Source organism: Moschus berezovskii, chromosome 17 (genome assembly GCF_049115385.1).
Source record: "Moschus berezovskii isolate FMDL1 chromosome 17, NW_MosBer_1.0, whole genome shotgun sequence".
NCBI lineage: Eukaryota > Metazoa > Chordata > Mammalia > Artiodactyla > Moschidae > Moschus > Moschus berezovskii.
The window spans coordinates 47,075,586-47,095,818 of record NC_142476.1 but is presented as its reverse complement, the minus strand read 5'-3'; the positions used below and the strand labels follow the sequence as shown (position 1 = coordinate 47,095,818).

At 54.9% G+C, this 20,233-nt stretch overlaps 1 protein-coding gene across 6 annotated transcripts in view; it reads left to right on the top strand.

The window, feature by feature from the left end:
* The window catches only part of RERE (arginine-glutamic acid dipeptide repeats), a 417,526-nt gene extending 400,379 nt beyond the window's left edge, over window positions 1-17,147 (top strand). For 5 of the 6 annotated variants that reach the window (XM_055419489.2, XM_055419484.2, XM_055419485.2 and 2 more), the window contains 11 exons: window positions 5,892-6,054; window positions 6,907-6,999; window positions 7,485-7,684; window positions 8,419-8,580; window positions 8,949-9,062; window positions 9,300-10,603; window positions 10,691-10,913; window positions 11,156-11,876; window positions 13,418-13,564; window positions 13,969-14,173; window positions 14,492-17,147. In XM_055419489.2, coding sequence (XP_055275464.2) covers window positions 5,892-6,054; window positions 6,907-6,999; window positions 7,485-7,684; window positions 8,419-8,580; window positions 8,949-9,062; window positions 9,300-10,603; window positions 10,691-10,913; window positions 11,156-11,876; window positions 13,418-13,564; window positions 13,969-14,173; window positions 14,492-14,525 — 3,366 coding nt within the window. In that variant the 3' untranslated portion in view covers window positions 14,526-17,147. The remainder of the gene's footprint in view (window positions 1-5,891; window positions 6,055-6,906; window positions 7,000-7,484; window positions 7,685-8,418; window positions 8,581-8,948; window positions 9,063-9,299; window positions 10,604-10,690; window positions 10,914-11,155; window positions 11,877-13,417; window positions 13,565-13,968; window positions 14,174-14,491) is intronic. The other variant, XM_055419488.2, reaches the window with a different exon arrangement.
* The last annotated feature ends 3,086 nt before the right edge of the window (window positions 17,148-20,233 follow it).

Genomic DNA, 20,233 nt, shown 5'->3' with positions numbered 1-20,233 from the left:
TGTACTCAAGTTAAAATACTTAGCATCCGAACAGTTACTAATAGGTCTTAGAGAAAGAAGAGAACTCCTTCTAAATGTTTACTTTCTGACCCCTGCGGTGAGGTGTGTCAGTGGCATGTGAAGGTCACTTGCCATTTCGTGGCCCCTGTCCCACCACACTGACTGTGGGCCTAGAGGGCCTGTAAAATGGCCTTAGAAAGAGGCTGTATTTTAATGCCCTTCCCATGAGCAGCTTCCAGGCCAGCAACCCCACCCCTATCTCTTCTGCTCCCCCCACTTCTTAGGCAGTGTTAAATCTTCGGTAAAGAGGAAATTCCTTTCTGCTCACAGCAGAGGGGTATTTGTGGGTGGCTCTACTGGGCACCGTCTGGGCTGGTGCTGGGTTCTCGGTAGTGTGCAGGGACGTGGGTTAGATTACTTCTTGTCTCCTGCATCTGCCCTGCCCCTCCCTGCACGTACAGAAAGGAGGACACTGGTTTTCCAAGGCCCTTCTTAACACAGCGTAACAAGACCAGTGGTCAGCATTGTTTCTTTCTGCTGGTTCACGGAACCATGCTGTGAGAGTGGAAGAGAAAGGAACACTGTCTACCTTGAGCTGAGCTGCTGCGTGTCCAGGGTTATTTATAAACAACTGAGGCCTTCCTTGGCTTGTAAAGAGAGAACCTGATTGTAGATGGCAACCCTGGATTCTGAGCCAGGGTCCCTGGACCTCTTCTCCGACCACCTTGGGGTGTTGAGACTTGTGTAGATGGTTGTAGCAGTAATAATTTTTTATAATCACAACAAATTGGACTCAATCTTGGGTGTGTCCTTAAGCTTCAGTAATGGAGTGAAAAATATCTGACTGCCTTTTTCAGCCTGCTCACCAGCCTTCCAGAGGGCCTGTGTCTGAGGAGTTAATGCCGGACTGAGGAGGGAGAGACCCCGGGGCTGGGGACTGTGCTCCTTGACAGTCTTGGAGACAAACATCCCCCCTGAGAAGGAACCTTCGATGCTGGCAGTGCTTGCAGCACCTTCCTCTTAAGCATTCTGTCTGTACTTCTGCTTCCCCAAGGTCCCTTACAGAGAACACATCTTACTTTAGAAAATAGATTATCCTTTTATTGTGCAGGACAGGTTACAGGCTCTCCTGTCTTAGCAGTGCGATGGCTGAATGAGGGAAAGAAAACAGCAGCTGTGTTCGCGGGCAGTGTTTGAGCTTACCAACCGCCTGCAGGTAAACTGACCTGGTCAGGTGGTCTCCAGCAGCAGGATTGTCAGCTCCCACTCCAGCCCGTGGCCCACATCCAGTTGCGTCCATTTGGGCTCTGGAACAGGTTTCCTGGCTCATCGTCCCCCCGCCACCCACCCACCCTCGGGTAAAGCAGAGCTTTCCTAAAGTGGGTTCATACTCGAGAGGCTCCCTGTGAAAGGTGAGCAGACAGATGCCACTGAACTACCCCAGCCCTGCGCCTCAGCTGGTTGCCCAGGGCAATGCAGGGAGGGGAGCCTGCCCTGATGGTTTTTTGCCCAGAGAGGTGGGGAGCGTATAGGGTGTGGGGAGAGCACAGAAGTGGAGCCATGATTCCTCCTCATGATTCCCAGTGGCCAAGCCTGCATTATAGTCACACCTGTGACTGAGCCTCTCTGTCTGCCCGACTCATTTCTGAGTCTTGGTTTCTTTCTCTCCCCCAGGCCCCTGATCTGCCCAGACAGAGTGCTGCCCTGAACAGCTTATTTCTCCCCTTCTCTTCTGTGCCTGGCACTCCCTGGACCTGTTTTTCTTTGGTGGGAAGTCAGAAAGACCTAATACAACTAGTTTTCTAACCCCCAGATAAGAGCTGCTGTATGGGAACCTGGCTCAGAGAGGAAAGTGAGTCCTTAATCTAGGGCCACATGTCTCATTGCCAACGGCTTTCTGCATCTGACCTGTAGGATACTCCACACCCTACCCTGCAGCAACAGAAAAGGCAGGGGAGTTGGAGAGGGCGAGAGAATCTGCTAAATATAGACCCGGGCCATGAACACTCCTCCCGCAAGAGCTGTAGCCGTGACGGAACCCCTGAAGATGACTTCACCCCTTCTGCTTCTTTGCCCAGGCACTAAACCGCTGCCTCGAGATGAGAGGCGTGTTGACTGTGAGGCCTTGTGAGACGAGCTGAGAGCACTGGGGACAAAATGATCATTACAGGCCATTCATGTCGACAACATTTGTGCCTCTCTGTTTGCTTGCAAGCACAAGCAGGAGCTAATTTGCAAGGCTGCCTTTGTGGAGCTGCCTTTTGATCAATGATTGCCTGTGTTAATGTTTCAGTAAGCTATTGATTTCTGCAACAGCTTTTGTTCCCTGAATTTATGTGCAGTGGGTCTCCACAGCACACGCTATGCATGTTTGATTAAAGTTCAGTTGACTTCATTCCTGGGGAGGCCTCGAGCTGCTTCATTCCCTGTTTGTAGAACCAGAGCTTTCCCTGGCATGTTCTTTTGTTTGTGCTCAAGACCTAGCCACCCATGCAGTCACCAGTATGCTGCTTCTAATCCTCCTAGATTTGCTCCATTCCACTGTTTAATCCCTTCCTAGACATTACAGTGGATGAGAGGCAGCTAATAAAACCTGGTCTGGAATTTTTTTTTTCTCCCCAGTCAACTTGCTGATGTATTACTGGTGTGTATACCACATGGATCATAAAAATGCACTCAGAGGGCACAGGTCCAGTGAGTTTTGACAACTGTACACATCCATGTAGTAACACCACAGTCAATTTGTAGGACAGCCTCATCACTCAGAAGGTCTCCTCGGGTCCTTTTACAGGCAGTCGCCCACGCCTCATGCACCAGACAGCAGACAACCACTCATCCTGGCTGGGCCCTTCCGCGTGGGCTGCTGCCATTCAACATGATGTCTGAGATGTGCCTGCTTGTTGTAGCTGTCAGTTGTTTTTACCTTTTTACTGCCAAGTAGTATTCTCATGAGTGGGTGTACCAGAATATGTTTGTCCGTTCTCCCATTAAGGCGCTGTTTGGGGCTTTGAAGAGTGAGGTTTTTATGAGTGTTCGTGTAAAAGTCTTTGTGTGCACACGTATTTGTATTCCTTTGGGGTAAACACCTAGGAGTGAAATCAGTTGCTAGGCCATGTGGTCCATGTTCAGCTTTCTGTGTGTTATATATTAGTCGCTCAGTCGTGTCCAACTCTTTGTGACCACATGGACTAGCCCGCCAGGCTCCTCTGTTCATGGGATTCTCCAGGCAAGGATACTGGAGTGGCTTGCCATGCCTTTCTCCAGGGGATCTTTCTGACCCAGGGATTGAACCCAGGTCTCTCACATTGGAGGCAGATTCTTTACCGTCTGAGCCACCAGGGAAGCCCGTTTGGCTTTCGAAGAACTGCCAAAAGAGTTCTGCAAAGTGATTTGACCATTTTACATGTCCATAGTGGTATATGAGATTTCTTGTCACTCCCCTGTCTTCCCTGAATTTGGAAATTTATATTCTTTCATTTTACTACCACAGTCCTTCAGACTTGGTCATTTTGATCTTTGGTACTCAGAGGATGGTATCTGTCCCGGGCTCCTTGTTTAAGAGCTATTACTTAAGGTTGACATGGGTTGACACTTATTTTAATGTTAGGTGTGTGTGTCCCGATCTTTCTCATGTACTCGAGGAGGACCAGTGCAGGCTTCAGGTTGTGAACCTGCGCTTTTCCTGAGTCTTTTCTGTCTGGCATCGATGTTGGGCCTGAACTCTGGCTTCTCCTGTTTGAATCTGCAGGTTATGCCATTTCTTAATACCATTTGAAACTCTTCCATGTTTGAGGAATAGAAATGGCCCCTTGTACCTGTGAATTGCAGACCAGGACTGCCCAGAGCCATCAGGGTGGCTTGTTCTCAGCCTACAGGTCAGACTGAGGTGCGGCAGAGGCCTGGTGGTCGTGCCTCCCCTCCAGGTTTCTCTCCCGTTTTTGTTTCATTTCGCCTCCTGCAGCTTGCCGTTTCCCCTCACCTCTCAGCCCTGTCCCTGGGCTGCTGAGACAACTTCCACTGAAGGTAGAGGTGGGAGGAGCAGGAATCCTTTGGGTTTCTCATCTTTCCAGCCCTGGGACTGGGCTGTGATTTACTGCACCAGCTGCCCTTCTGAACTGACGAGGCACCTGCAGCTCTGACAGTGTTTGAAGGGTGACAGTGACCTGCCTTGGCTTCTGGTCTGTTTCCTCATAGGAAAACTGGAACCAGGTCACTGGTATCAGTACAGATCTCTTAATCGCAGTGGATTTATGAGTTTCTGCCCTCCAGCCAGCCAACAGCAAAAGATCAGTATAGATAAATGACTGGCTAAGTCAGGAAGGTAGGAAGTAAGAGGCAGGAGCCAGGAGGTGTCTCAGGTCGGGACCTCAGAGGCTCAGGACACTCCCCTCACTATGGGGACATTGGAGGCTGTGTTTGTAGACTAACTTCTACTAACATGTAGAAGGCAAACAAGGCAGAAATTCAAGGGCAATTGCTGCATTTCCCTGTGTTGTTCAGGTACCGCTGTGTGGAACTGGAAGGAGGTTGGGGAGTGGCTTACTTGCTCCTGGGGATGTTTTCAGAGAAACCTCGTGTGACTGGGCATCCATTGGTCACGGATGTGTCACGTGGTACCTGCATTGCTTCGTCTCTTTCAGTCTGCTCTGCATTGGTCTTTCCAGCTAGATCTCAGGTCACTGGTGGACAGTCTTTGCTTCTCCTTTTTGGCTCCTGCATTTACAAAGCGGAGAGCCTTCCATGAGGCAGAGTGGGCTTTGGCCAAGTAGCTCCAACCCTCAGATGTGGGGCCCATCCCACGGTCAGGAACACACCCCAAGATATGGTACTGACTTTCCAGAGTAGTGATGTAATTAGAGAATATCAGTGTGATTGAGGCTCTCTGACTGTTTTAACTATTTTCAAACTGAGTAGAAACACTTTTTCTTAAAGCAAAGACCCCAAGACACTGGTCTTTTGTCAGCCAGCGTGAGTGGAACATGCCATTGCTGCCCCTGACCCCTGTGTGTATGTATGTGTGTGCACATGTGTATTCTGTACATGTGTGTAGGTATGTACATATTGCATGTATGTGCACGTGTATACGTGTGTGTGTGAACATTGGTTGAGCCCCTTGAGCTGGGAGGGCCACAAATGCCCTTTATTAAAAAGTTGCATCTGGACTCGTTTCTGCTGGCTTTGTTTTTAAAAGCTGTCTTGGCTCCGTTTCTTCGGGGCCTTGCATGAAAAGAGGAGTTCCTTTGGCCTTACACACCGACCTTGTGACGTGTGGTGTCTCCTCTCTGCCCAGCACCACCGTGTGCTGTATCCACTCTCAGTCTTTTTGCCAGGCCTCAGCTTCGCCATCAGCACCCTGTCCTGGCTCATCCAGGGTGGGCTTTGGGCCTGGCTGGGGGCTGTATAGCACTTTTCCTGGGCTTGGGCTCTGTTCTTCCCAACCTCCCTCCTGGCCCCAGTTCCTGCCACCCCAGTTGTTTGCTTCAGTTGTTTCTGGAATGGTCTCCCTGGCTGGGCATTTCCATGTTTCCCCGTGTGGATTCACCGACTTGCTGTGCAGAAATGTTCCCTGTGTGCACTCGTGCACACACACACACATGTACATACACACATACACACACCTGGAAGACAGGGGTTCTCCTTTCTGTAGCTGGTTTATTGAGGCACTTCCAGTGCCTAGAAGTGCTCATAGTAGGTACCCAGCAGATACTTGTTGAGTGAATAAATGTTCTTGATGTCTAGAAGTTATGCTTTGATGGGCTGGCAGACAGGCCCCACAGGCAGCTCCACGGGTGTGTCTCAAGTGAACTCAGGCCTCCAGAGCAGCTGTGATAAAGGCAGCCTCTGCTCCAAAGCTGTGCATCTGCCTCATAGCCAGCCTTTCTCTCCTTCAGGGAGAACTGATCACCTTCTATTACTACTGGAAGAAAACCCCAGAAGCAGCCAGCTCCCGGGCCCACCGCAGGCACCGCAGGCAGGCTGTGTTCCGGAGGATCAAGACCCGCACTGCGTCCACGCCCGTCAACACGCCCTCCAGACCCCCGTCCAGTGAATTCTGTAAGTGGGGGCTTTGCACACGCCACAAGCTTCCGTGTCCCAGGGTGGACCTGCTCTCACAGTCGTCCTTGGCAGAGCTTGTGTTGGGGCCGCGGCAGGGCGCGGGGCGGGGGTGGTGGTATATGTGCATGCATGTGTGTGTGTGTGTTGCAAAGCCTGATCTAAGAGTTTTACAAACTGCTTGTGCATATAGATTTTTCTGAAACTTAATATCATCTGTAAGTCTTGGCCTTGGCCTGAGGTGGTTTTTGACTTTGGAGGACGATCTCCCTTAGCAGACAGTGTACTGCACTTGTGGTCACAGTATGATCAGTTTAACATTTCTTTTTCCTCCTACTTTTCTGAGATCCTCTTCTTGGTCCCATGTGATCCGCAGTCTGATACGACAGTGAAGCCCCCACCTCTTTGAAAACTAGATTCATGGCTTGTGATCCTGTCCTGGTCCAGGGCACTCAGCCTGAGGGTCACAAACGGGAAACAGTAAGCCTGGAGGGCGCTGAGCCTTGATGTAGAGGAAACCCCTCAGAAAGTCAGGAAGGGCATCATGGATGCACTCACCCTGTTCAGATCCACCATCTGTGGGCATCGGTGCCAGCTTCTCCAGGATTGAGGTGTGACCACCAGAATGACAGAGCAGATTGCGGGTGCCACCCATCATACACGAGTTCTTCATTCTGATGACTGGCCTTGAGACATTCAGAGTGGTCCTTTGTGAACACTGCCCCAGCCAGCCTGCTGGGCCGCTCTGACTGATGGCCTAGAGCCTGGGGCAGGTCAGAGGTAACAGGGGGTCCAGTCTTGGCCCAGCATGATGGTGTCTCCCCCACCCCTTTGTGTGCCCATCATGCCCAGTGGACCTGAGTTCAGCCAGTGAGGATGACTTTGACAGCGAGGACAGTGAGCAGGAACTGAAGGGCTACGCCTGCCGCCACTGCTTCACCACCAGTAAGTGGGCTGGTGGGAGGGGGGCCTTCACTGGAGCAGCCAGGCTCGGGCACTTCCCAATTCTGAATGTCTGGGTAATCAAATTGGAGACGTGACATCTGCATTGTCTTCAGGGTTACTTAGAAAGTGGAAGACTCTCCTGTTAGCAGTCAGGCTGGAGCACTGACCAGGGGCTGGGACAGACTTGCTCAGGGTCAGGGCGGAGGCACCTGTATTTCTGGGGAGCCTGCTGCCAGCTCTTCCTGCCAGTTCATCCTGATGAGGTGGGGTGGTGGACAGTCCTGAGATCCTCTCCTACCAGTAAGAAGCAGGGCGGCAGCACCCAAGCTGTTGAGTGACAGGTGTCGGCCGAGGCCAGGGCCACGTGGTCCTCGTGGTGCCAGGGTCAGCTGAACCCACTGAAGGGCCTCCCTGCTTGGATGTCTATACCCCCGGACATTGGTGTCTGAGGTTGGCAGCCACACCGCCGACCCTCCCTCCTGCAGCCTCCAAGGACTGGCACCACGGGGGCCGAGAGAACATCCTGCTGTGCACCGACTGCCGCATCCACTTTAAGAAGTACGGCGAGCTGCCCCCCATCGAGAAGCCCGTGGACCCCCCACCCTTTATGTTCAAGCCCGTCAAAGAGGAAGACGATGGGCTCAGCGGGAAGCATAGCATGAGGACACGGCGGAGTCGTGGCTCGGTGAGTCCCTCGGCCAGGCAGCCTGCGTGCGTCTCCTGAGTCGGGGCTGCACCCACCAGGAGGAGGCGGGGAGTGTTTCATTTCAGGCAGAGAAACAGACCCTGGAGGGGACATGCCTCGCCTGTGGGGAAGAGCCCTTGATTCTCTCCTCCCTCGCATCTCCTCAGGGAGCTGGTGGACCAGCATGAATCCCTGTACCCCCCTCCCTTCTGAGCCCCGTGGCCTTGCAGAAATGTCCTCAAAGCCTGGGGGTTTCAGGAGCTGAGCTGCATTATTTGATAGCTCATCTCATTGGGTCACTTCCCATCCTGTCACGTGAAATTGGCCAGTGTGCGTGTGTGTTTGGTGGGAGGAGCTGGCAGTTCCATGGAGCAGACAGAAGAGGGGGAGTGACTTAAAGCCGACCTCAGGTGTAACATCACTTGGGTCAACCCCTGCCCCTCAGACAGCCCTGCCCACTTCCAGCTTGTGTCATTCAGGACAGTCCCTGGAGGAGATGAGAGCGTCGAGTTTAAGCTGAGAATCGCTCTTTTCCATGTAAACTCACCCATTCACTTCCCTCCTTGCTTCGCTCCATGTTGGCTCCTGGGCAGTGAAGGACAGCCAGGGGTGCCTATGGTTTCCCAGGAGCTGGGATTTGACCTACTCTGGAGGCTCCTGCTTGGGAACTGGGCCCAGGTGGCCTGTGTGGGGACCGGGGTTGAGTCTCACCAGCCCCTGGTTGGGGTGGGCAGATGTCTACACTGCGCAGTGGTCGGAAGAAGCAACCAGCCAGCCCTGATGGTCGTGCCTCGCCCATCAATGAAGACATCCGCTCCAGCGGCCGGAACTCTCCCAGCGCGGCCAGCACCTCCAGCAACGACAGTAAAGCAGAGACGGTGAAGAAGTCGGCCAAGGTGAGCTGCCAGGAGGGCAGGTGGTAGGGGCTGCTGGAGTGGGCACTCAGCTCCCCCAAGTCTCTCGGTCATTCATGGAACCTCGCGGGCACCAGCAAGGCCTCGCCTGGGGTTGCAGACTGGGGCCTGGAAAAAGGGGTCCACATAGTTCCCAGCACAGACCTATGGGGGCCACCTCTGCCTTGAGTTTCCTGTCCCCAGATACTTGTTCCTTCCTGGCCCCACTGGCCCCTTCCAGAGCTTTCTTATTTCTGGGGGTGGAGCATGGTGTAGGGGGAGTCCAGGTGTCAGCAAGTGGTTGTCATTCCCTGAGGCTGCAGGGCCACCCTGCCTTGGCCTGAGGCTTCTCGTGGGCTTTCCCGCTGCAGAAGGTGAAGGAGGAAGCCACGTCCCCTCTTAAGAGCACCAAGCGCCAGCGGGAGAAGGGGACCTCGGATACAGAAGAGGCAGACAGGACCAGCTCCAAGAAGACAAAAACCCAGGTGAGACTTGGGGCTGAACCACGTTGACTGCCCCCAGCAGCTCCTGTCCCTTGAGAAGCCCCCTGGGCAGGGCTGTGTCCTGCCTCCCAGGGAGGGGCCTAGAGCACCTCCAAGACTGGCCAAGTCAGGGCAGGACCTGGGTCCCTGCTTGCTGCTTCCTCAGCCAGACCTCACTGTGTGGTGGGGCAGGGGGCTTCCAGCTTCCCTAGACCTGCCATCCTCCTTCTCTGGCCCCAGGAGATCAGCCGGCCCAACTCGCCATCCGAAGGCGAAGGGGAGAGCTCGGACAGCCGCAGCGTCAACGACGAGGGCAGCAGTGACCCCAAAGACATCGACCAGGACAATCGCAGCACGTCCCCCAGCATCCCCAGCCCCCAGGACAACGAGAGTGACTCGGACTCCTCGGCCCAGCAGACGACGCAGCCCTCTGCCCTGCAGGCTCCTGGAGGGGCTGCCCCAGCCCCCTCCTCTGCCCTGCCGGGGACTGCCCAACTGCCCACCCCAGGGCCCACGCCCGCCCCCGCTGCCTCCTCTCAGGGCTCCCCCTCAGCCTCCCAGCCACAGGCCTCCTCAGGTGCTGCTCCCCATGCCCACATCCAGCAGGCGCCTGCTCTCCACCCACAGCGGCTGGCCTCGCCGCACCCTCCGCTGCAGCCGCTGACGGGCCCAGCCGGCCAGACCACCGGCCCACCCCACACCCAGCCCCCCCTGCATAGTCAGGGCCCGCCTGGCCCTCATGGCCTCCAGGCTGGGTCCCTACTGCAGCACCCAGGGCCCCCACAGCCCTTTGGCCTCCCTCCCCAGGTGTCCCAGGCAGCAGCCCACCCTCACACCTCCCTGCAGCCCCCTGCCCCTCAGTCAGCCTTGCAGCCTCAGCAGCCCCCCCGGGAGCAGCCCCTGCCCCCAGCACCCCTGGCCATGCCCCACATCAAGCCTCCGCCCACCACGCCCATCCCCCAGTTGCCGGCGCCCCAGGCCCACAAGCACCCCCCTCACCTCTCGGGGCCCTCGCCCTTCTCCATGAATGCCAACCTCCCGCCCCCTCCTGCTCTGAAGCCCCTGAGCTCCCTGTCCACTCACCACCCACCCTCAGCCCACCCCCCGCCCCTGCAGCTCATGCCACAGAGCCAGCCACTGCCCTCGTCCCCTGCACAGCCCCCTGTGCTGACCCAGAGCCAGGGCCTGCCCCCCGCCGCCACCTCGCACCCCGCCGCGGGCCTCCACCAGGTGCCCCCTCAGCCTCCATTTGCGCAACACCCCTTTGTCCCTGGGGGCCCCCCTCCCATCACCCCTCCAACTTGCCCCTCCACCTCTACTCCTCCGGCGGGATCCGGCCCCGTGGCCCAGCCGCCCTGCTCTGCTGCCGTTTCTTCGGGAGGCAGCGTACCTGGGGGGGCAACCTGCCCACTCCCCACCGTCCAGATCAAGGAGGAGGCTCTGGACGATGCTGAGGAGCCTGAGAGCCCCCCTCCTCCGCCTCGGAGCCCGTCCCCTGAGCCCACTATAGTGGACACCCCCAGCCACGCCAGCCAGTCTGCCAGGTAGAGGTCCTGGGAACCCAGACCTGTCCAGGGCAGGGGTAGCTGGGGCCTCGGCTGGGACCCAGCGAGACACTGGGCCTTTTGTAGGTTCTACAAACACCTGGACCGGGGTTACAACTCGTGTGCACGGACAGACCTGTACTTCATGCCTCTGGCGGGATCCAAACTGGCCAAGAAGAGGGAGGAGGCCATCGAGAAGGCCAAACGGGAGGCCGAGCAGAAGGCGCGAGAGGAGCGGGAGAGAGAGAAGGAGAAGGAGAAGGAGCGAGAACGCGAGCGGGAGCGGGAGCGCGAGGCTGAGCGAGCGGCCGTGAGTCGGGAGGGCAGCCTGCTCCGTGGGCGTTCAGGGCTGGTCCCCGCACCCGCCTTGAGTGGGCCGCCCCCTCGCTGTCTCTCAGCACCCCCTGCCTTCCTTCTGTGTCCACGCTGTGCCGACCCCTCTGGGCCCCAGTCCCCCGTCACGGCAGGTCTGGACCAGGGCTGGGGTGGGGGACCCAGTCGGTTGGGCCAGGGGCCAGGCACCTGCCCCTCACAGCCTCTTTACTCTTGCAGAAGGCATCCAGCTCGGCACATGAAGGCCGCCTCAGCGACCCCCAGCTTGGCGGTCCCGGCCACATGCGGCCATCCTTCGAGCCCCCGCCCACCACCATCGCGGCCGTGCCCCCCTACATCGGGCCTGACACACCGGCCCTCCGGACTTTGAGCGAGTACGCCCGGCCCCACGTCATGTCACCCACCAACCGCAACCACCCCTTCTACGTGCCCCTCAACCCCACCGACCCGCTGCTGGCCTACCACATGCCCGGCCTCTACAACGTCGACCCCACCATCCGTGAGCGGGAGCTGCGGGAGCGCGAGATCCGAGAGCGGGAGCTGCGGGAGCGGGAGCTGCGGGAGCGGATGAAGCCGGGCTTCGAGGTGAAGCCCCCGGAGCTGGACCCCCTGCACCCGGCCGCCAACCCCATGGAGCACTTCGCCCGGCACGGTGCCCTCACTATCCCCCCTGCCGCCGGCCCCCACCCTTTTGCGTCTTTCCATCCCGGCCTGAACCCCCTGGAGAGGGAGAGACTGGCCCTGGCCGGGCCTCAGCTGCGGCCGGAGATGAGCTACCCAGACAGACTGGCGGCCGAGCGCATCCACGCTGAGCGCATGGCCTCGCTGACCAGCGACCCCCTGGCCCGGCTGCAGATGTTCAACGTGACCCCGCACCACCACCAGCACTCCCACATCCACTCGCACCTGCACCTCCACCAGCAGGACCCCCTCCACCAAGGTGGGCACCCGCTGAGGGGCTAGGGGTGCCTGGACCCGGGGTGGGGCTGCTGTCCCGAGCTGAGCTTGCAGCTCCTGGCATGTGTGGGGGTACCCAGTGTCCCCCCCTGACTCCAGCATCACCTGGAGCCCTCTGCTAGCCATCTCCTGATGAAGCTTGGGTTCTCAGTCCTGTGCCTGAAGTGGGTTTGGGATGGAGGGGGCAGCCTGTGCTTGCTGGGGCTGCTTGAGAGCAAGAGACAGGGCTGGAGGAGCAGGCCAGAGCCTTTGGGGCCACATGGAGGCAACTAGGACACTCGGGAAACCTGGGGGTTGTCATCAGTGAGAGCTTTTCTGCTCCCCCTCGAGGAACGGGGCTCAGGCTTCTGCCGGCTTGGAGCTGGCTCACCTGGCCAGGACTGCCTAGTCTTGTCCACTCCAGGAGCAAGAGCTCTGGAAGGCCCACTGGTCGGCGGCCAGGGGTGCAGGCTGGTCTGAGGCCAACACCGGCAGATTGGAGTCCCACTCCCTTGGCGGCTCTGCAGACTGGCCAGACAGGGTGGGAGGGGGGTCAGGGCCTGCTCTGGGGGCCTCTGGGCCCCTTCTGGACGGGGAGGGAGACAACGGACAGGGTGGGCCCCAGAGGGAAGGAGGGCAACCTCCAGTTTCCTACACATTGTCCCAGCCACACCTGACGCGGGAACCAGGAGCTGTCATGTTCACCCCTGTGGTCCCAGCGCCAGGAACATTTGTGGTTAAGTCCTGGGGTTGTCAGCACATGGGCCTGAGTCCCGCGAGAGGACAGGCGAGTGTTCTTAGCATATTCGTTCACCTGACAAATGTTTACTGAGGACCCGCAATGTGCCCGGCACAGCCGTAGACACTGGTAACACCCCTGTCCAAGTTCACCTTCCAAACCTGGGGGCAGTTGATAAATGTGTCTGAGTTTGTGAGGAGCAGTGAGTGTTCTGGAGTAAGACTGAGCAGAGAGCTGGGAGCAGCAGCGCTGCTGTTGCAGAGAGGCGTCTGGAGGGTGGGAGGTGTTGGAGCTGGAGAAGGAGCATCCTCAGGCCTAGAGAGTGTGGGTGCAGAGGCCCCAGGGCCAGAGAGGGTGACTCCAGGGAACAGACAGGTGACGTGCTGAGAGGATCACTGGGAGAGACCAGGGCTTTCTGAGCCCCGTCAGGCAGCACCCGCTTTGCTTTGGGTCCTGTGGGTGAAGAGCCAGGGAGGCAGCCTGGGGCAGTGGATCTCAAAGGCCCAGGATGGGGCTGGGGCAGTTGGCTCCCAGGTGCTGCAGATCCAGGGTCCTTGCCAAAATGAGATTGGGGCTGCTGAGGAGACTGGGAAAGAAAGACAAGATCATTTCTTCACTCTGTCACTTTCTGGAGCTCCGCGCAGGTGCGGGGGATCGGGGAGAGCGACAGCCACTCTGGGTTAGCAGGTCAGGGTTATTGATGGCCTGGTGATAAGCAGCCAGGTGTGGAGAGGAGGAGGTCGCTGTGGATACCACCAAGGAGGGCGAGCGGCTCCCTAGCCCTGTGCTTCTGCCCCTTTTTCTAGGTTCAGCAGGCCCCGTTCACCCACTGGTCGACCCACTGACCGCTGGCCCTCACCTGGCGCGCTTTCCCTATCCCCCCGGCACCCTCCCCAACCCTCTGCTTGGACAGCCCCCCCATGAGCACGAGATGCTCCGTCACCCAGTTTTTGGTAAGAAACTGGAGGAGGGGGCCAGGGAGGGTTGGGTCAGGGGTCTGATCTGATATCCTGTTCATGTGGTCAGCACAGGCCTCTCCTGTGTAGCGGGGGAAATACCTGGGAGCCGGGCAGGCAGACCCCTGTCCCCGGGGAGCTGGGGTGGGGCTATAAATGCACAACAGGAGCCCAGAGGGTGCAGGAGGGCTGAGGGCAGGCTCTGTGAGGACCAGGCTGAGGAGGGGCCCCAAGGGAGTTGGGGGGGTGGGGTGCAGGGACCGCACTGCTTTCTCCCCAAAGGCTCTGCTCTGCTGGTCCCTGCCCAGTAGGTGACCTCTTGATCCTCCCCTCGGGAAGCTATCTCCTGACCTGACCTCCTTGGCGGCCTCATCCTGGCCACTGCCTTGGCCTTTCTATAGCAGAGGCTGTTTGGCGTTTGGCAGGCACCCCTTACCCCCGAGACCTGCCTGGGGCCATCCCACCCCCCATGTCGGCGGCCCACCAGCTGCAGGCCATGCACGCCCAGTCGGCTGAGCTGCAGAGACTGGCCATGGAGCAGCAGTGGCTGCACGGACACCCCCACATGCATGGTGGCCACCTGCCCAGTCAGGAGGATTATTACAGGTGAGGCGGGGAGGGGCTGGGGGGAGGCCAGGCCCCCACCTCCTCCGCCTGTGGGTCCCCAACCCCCACCCCAGCCTAGTGACCGCCCCTCTCAGCTGCACTCACCCTGCTCCCTACCCCATATTAGCAAGTGCCAGGCTGTTCCCCTGCCAGTCAGGGGACTTCTGAGGGTCTTGGTGGTGGAGGGGATAGGGAGCGGAGTGGGGAGGGGGTCAGCATTGTGGCAGCTGCTTGGGCGTGTAGACCCTCTAGCTGCAGGCCTGCCCAGGCCTGATACCTATGACTTTCCTTCTTTTTTTTTTCCTTCTCTTTTTCTAGTCGACTGAAGAAAGAAGGTGACAAGCAGTTATAAGTTATTTATTTGTTAACGTTGGCTGTGGAAACCCCAATTCTTGGGGGGGAGAAAAACAGGACTTTTTACATACAATAGGAGCTCTAAAAGTAAAAAGAATATCTTCTAAAGATTTCTTTATATATTTAAAGACCCCACAACTAAAAATGTGTCAGCATACATAGTGTTCGTCTGTAGAGAGGATTCCTTGAGACTGGTTTGGGTCTCCCTGCATGACAGTCCCCCAGAAACTTAGTGAGTCCTGGACTGGACTGAACACCCAGAAAGTGCCCCTGCAGTCTTGGGGTTTGGCTTTAGCTTTCTTTTCCTTCCTTGATTTTTCTCAGTAGGTGCTAGATCCCAGTTCACACCCTCCAGTGCGTGCAGACACACAGTTGCGTGTGTCCCAGAACCCACACGGTCTGCAGCATCTGAGTTTGGAATCCAAGAGCTATAATTTTTAAAAAAATCTTTTATTTTAATACATTGTAGGAGATCTTCATAATTTGAGGAGGTTCTGTGCATGGCTTTTTACGTCTGTAAATAAATAATTTTAGAACAGCCTTTTTTTTTTTTCTCCTTCCACAAACTACTATTCTGATCTATTTTTTCCAGCCATGTCACTAATTGTGAATTCCTACCAGCTATTGACAGAATACAGAGTTGATTTTTTAATAAAAAGTTATATATAATTATCCCTTTAATTAAAGGGAACAGATGGGCGTTACTAGTTTCAAAGGGGCAGAGGAGGCTAGGGGCTAGGTTTGGGAGCAGCCAGGGGTTTGCAGGGACAACATTACAAGCCGTTTCTTTGTGTTGCTGCTTTGGTTCTCGCTCCTGTCTGTTCCCGGCTCGTGCTTTGCCAGCGGTGCAGACCGCGGTGAGCTCAGCCAACTCGCTGTGCACCGGGAGCGCAGGAGTTGAGTGTCCCCCGTTCTGTCTCTGCAGGCGCGAAAGCACATGTTCCTGTATGTCTGGTTGTAGATTTCCTTGTAGATTTCTGTACACGCGCATTTGATTGGTCTGGATGAACTGCTTCTCCCCCCTCCCCGCCCCCAAATGTTTGGACTATTTCATAAACATCCTAGAAAACTGAAGAAAACAATTCTCACTAAGCATGTGTGCTTGCCAAAAGATCTGTCAGAAGCCTGCTTTCTGGTGTGTGTGGTCATTCGGGTCTCCTTGTGGGGAGGCCAGGCAGTCCTTGCCCCGCTCAGAGGCTGCTTTGGGTCAGGGCATCCGGGAGGTGTCCCCGCTGTGGGTGGCAGTCCTGTGTTGCATCCTCGTATCACCACACTTGGTGTCCCGTTCTGCCCTACAGAAGCAGGACAGGGGTTGCGGACATAAGGCAGGCTCCACGTGGGGGCCCCTCCGGGGGGACAGGAAGTCCAGAGCCTGCCTCTGCTCTCCAAGGTGCCCACGTGATGCCCTTTCTCCAGAACAGAGGGTGAGGACACTGGGGGGCTGTTATGCACCTGCTGATCAAACTTTTTGCCAGGACATGCCCTTGTCTGTCCCTCTTCTCTGACCCTTGAGGGTCTTTCCTGCAATGATGTGCAGGGGTCCCAGCCAAGAGTGAAAAGAGAGCAGGAGTCCCCCCTGGGATCCGCGGACATGAAGCATGTCCCAGACCACAGAGAGGTGGCACGAGAGGCTGGCACTTTGCCTAGAAACCAGCAGGCGTTAGCTCACATTCACTTTCTGGGTTCAGACCTGTGGTGAGGGCATTTCCAGTGTCTGTTAAACTATGTTCAGTTTCAGTTGGGACACATAGGTTGTTTGGTCTGTTGAAAATGTTTGTAGTAGTACGTTTTTTTCTTTGGTTTTTCTCTCATTCCATTTCTGCCTTAACTTTAACTCCTTGAAGGGAGGCAGGCTCAGATGGAAACTTTGTCATCACTTTCATGGCCCGTTGGCCAGGAGCAGTCATGTCGCCAAGGCTGGCAACGTGCCATCGGAGCGGGCTCAATGCTTCAGGCTCCACGCCTCTGAGCCAGGCCCCTTCCTGCTGCTCCCGGCTCCAGCACGGACACCCTTGCCTGCCCATCCTTTTTCTCCCTTTTGGTAGACCATGATGCCTACCGTTTAGTTACACCTTCTTGATCTCCTCTCTATTGTCTGTTTTTCCAAAGAAGAGAGAGTGAAGTACTTGGGAGTCTGTATTTGAAAACCGTCAGAAGGCGTTTTCTCATTTGGTTTTGGTTTTCTCCTCACGTCCCCAGGTGAAGCACTGAGATTCTTCCATTTAAAAACCCACAACCTGAAACCCTCACTGGTCAACTCCAGTGTGTGTAGGAGGCCCCAGACCTTCGCGGTGTCTTTGAAGCCCAACCCCCTAGTTTCCGTTTGGGTTTCCTGCCTTGGTTGGGAGTTGAGTTTTGCGTTTCCGTGTTTCACGTGTATCTTGTTCACTGTCGTCGAGGTTGAGCTTCACTGCGGCAGCAGCAGAGCAGAGTGTACATTCTGATTTGCTACGTTTATATATATCTTGAAGCTAAATGTATATATGAGTAGTTTGCCATGAGATAACACAGTGTAAACAGTAGACACCCAGAAATTGTGACTTCTGTGTTCTCTCCATTTGAGTATTTTGTAATTTTTTTGAAATATTTGTGGACATAAATAAAAACAAGCTACACTACAGCGGCTGTGTGTTCTCCGTGGGCTGTATCTCCTTGGGGCTTCCAGGGTGGGGAGGGGGCAGGGGGGGTTGGGTTCTCGGTGTTGCCAGCACACTGGCTTACCCTCCGGGACGAAGGGTCTCCAATGGACACACTGCTCTTGGGGGAGGTTTCAACCTGCTGACGGGACACTCGGGACCTTCACTGACTCCCCGGGCAGAACAGGCCCTGTTTTGGGGGTGAAAGGTGATGCCATTGGAACCACTATACTCTCTCTTAGCTCCTCCCCCTGCCTTTCACCCCCCACCTCTAATTTGTGGGCAACTTGATAACTCAGTAAAGAATCTGCCTACAATGCAGGAAGATCTGCTAGAGAAGAATCCCACTCCAGGATTCTTGGGCTTCCCTTGTGACTCAGCTGGTAAAGACTCCACCTGCAATGCGGGAGACCTGGGTCTGATCCGTGGGTTGGGAAGATCCCCTAGAAAAGGGAAAGGTTACCCACTCCAGTATTCTGGCCTGAGGAATTCCACGGACCCTATGTATCTGAGCCACCAGCCAGGACAGTTGCTTCCGGCTCTGGCCATTCCTCCTGTCTTGTCCCCCCGACACCTGCCGGTGCCCCCACCCCGCCTTCAGCCGCTGCAGGTGCCCTGTGCATCCAGAATCTGATGGGGGATCTTAGCCTCCTGCTGCTAGATTTACACTCCAGGTGGCCTGCAGAGAGTATGTGTGGCCACCAGGGGGCAGCAGTCACCAGGGTGGGTTCAGTTCAGTCGCTCAGTCGTGTCTGACTCTTTGCGACCCCATGAAGCACAGCACGCCAGGTTTTTCAGAGACCAGAGTATGGTTTCCTGAAGTTTCAAGATTGTCTCTGGAAATTGAACACTTTTTTTTTAATTGGAGGCTAATTATTTTACAATATTATATTGGTTGGTTTTGCCATACATTGACATGAATCCACCCCGGGTGTACATGAGTTCACCCTCCCGAACCCACCTCCCTCCTCCCCTTATCCTCCCTTTGGGTCAACCCCGCATACCAGCCCCGAGCATCCTGTAACATGCATCGACCCTGAACTGGCGATTCGTTTCACATATGATAATATACATGTTTCAATGCCATTCTCCCAAACCATCCCATCCTCACCCTCTCCCACAGAGTCCCAAAGACTGTTCTATACATCTGTGTCTCTTTTGCTGTCTCATATACAGGGTTATCATTTGCATCTTTCTAAATTCCATATATATTCGTTAGTGTATTGGTGTTTTTCTTTCTGGCTTACTTCACTTTGTATAATAGGCTCTAGTTTCATCCACCTCATTAGAACTGGTTCAAATGCATTCTTTTTAATGGCTGAGTAATACTCCATTGTGTATATGTACCAAAGCTTTCTTATCCATTCGTCTGCAGATGGACATCTAGGTTGCTTCCATGTCCTGGCTATTATAAACAGTGCTGTAATGAACATTGGAGTACATGTGTCTCTTTCAATTCTGGTTTCCTCGGTGTGTATGCCCAGGAGTGCGATTGCTGGATCATATGGCAGTTCTATTTCCAGTTTTTTGAGGAATCTCCACACTGTTCTCCATAGTGGCTGTACTAGTTTGCATTCCCACCAACAGTGTAAGAGGGTTCCCTTCTCTCCACACCCTCTCCAGCATTTATTGCATGTAGACTTTTGGATAGCAGCCATTCTGACTGGTGTGAAATGGTATCTCATTGTGGTTTTGATTTGCATTTCTCTGATTATGAGGGATGTTGAGCATTTTTTCATGTGTTTGTTAGCCATCTTTATATCTTCTTTGGAGAAATGTTTGTTAGCCATCTTTATGTCTTCTTTGGAGAAATGTCTGTTTAGTTCTTTGGCCCATTTTTTGATTGGGTCATTTATTTTTCTGGAATTGAGCTGCAGGAGCTGCTTGTATATTTTGGAGATTAATCCTTTATCAGTTGCTTCATTTGCTATTATTTTCTCCCATTCTGAACGCTGTCTTTTCACCTTGCTTATAGTTTCCTTTGCTGTGCAGAAGCTTTTGATTTTAATTAGGTCCCATTTATTTTTGCTTTTATTTCCAATATTCTGGGAGGTGGGTCTTGGAGGATGCTGCTGTGATTTATGTCGGAGAGTGTTTTGCCTACGTTCTCCTCTAGGAGTTTTATAGTTTCTGGTCTTACATTTAGCTCTCTAATCCATTTTGAGTTTATTTTGGTGTATGGTGTTAGGAGGTGTTCTAGTTTCATTCTTTTACAAGTGGCTGACCAGTGTTCCCAGCACCACTTGTTAAAGAGACTGCCTTTTCTCCATTTTATATTCTTGCCTCCTTTGTCAAAGATAAGGTGTCCATAGGTTCGTGGATTTATCTCTGGGCTTTCTGTTTTGTTCCATTGATCTATATTTCTGTCTTTATGCCAGTACTGTACTGTCTTGATGACTGGAGCACTCACCTTTTTATCTGGGATCTGGCCACAGTGATGAGCAGGAGCAACCTGGAGCGCTTCTTGTTAGTAAATTGCCCTCAAGCAGGATCACTGGTGTCTTCAGATGGTAAAAATTCTGCAGTGTGGGAGACCTGGGTTTGATCCCTGGGTTGTGAAGATCCTCTGGAGGAGGGAATCACAATCCACTCAAGTATTCTTGCCTGAAGACTTCCATGGACAGAGGAGCCTGGCGGACTATAGCCCATGGGGTTGCCAAGAGTCAACTGAAAGACTGACACACAACCACGCGTGACTGTGGTTCTGGGTTGTGAATGAGAAGATGGGGTGGGCGGAGGGGGGAGTAGGTGGAATCCGGGTGCTGTCTTTGCCAGTCTCTCATCTAGATGTTGCTTTTCATGAAGCTGAAGTGTTTAGTAGTCACGGATTTATGAGTGGAAGTTTCAGGAAGGTTGAACGATAAGACATGTCTGTGAATGGAGATATAGATTGATACCGCAGAGAAGACCCTCATCGGAGCTGCACAGGCTGTAATAGTTTGCCAGGTGTGGATGCCAATGGCCAGTGTCCCTATCTGGCCTTGTCCTGAGGCAGAGGGTCTCCTGTAACTTGTGAGCCTGAGAGGAAGGGTGCCCCAGCCAGCGTCTCCACTCTGCTGCTGCCCAGACC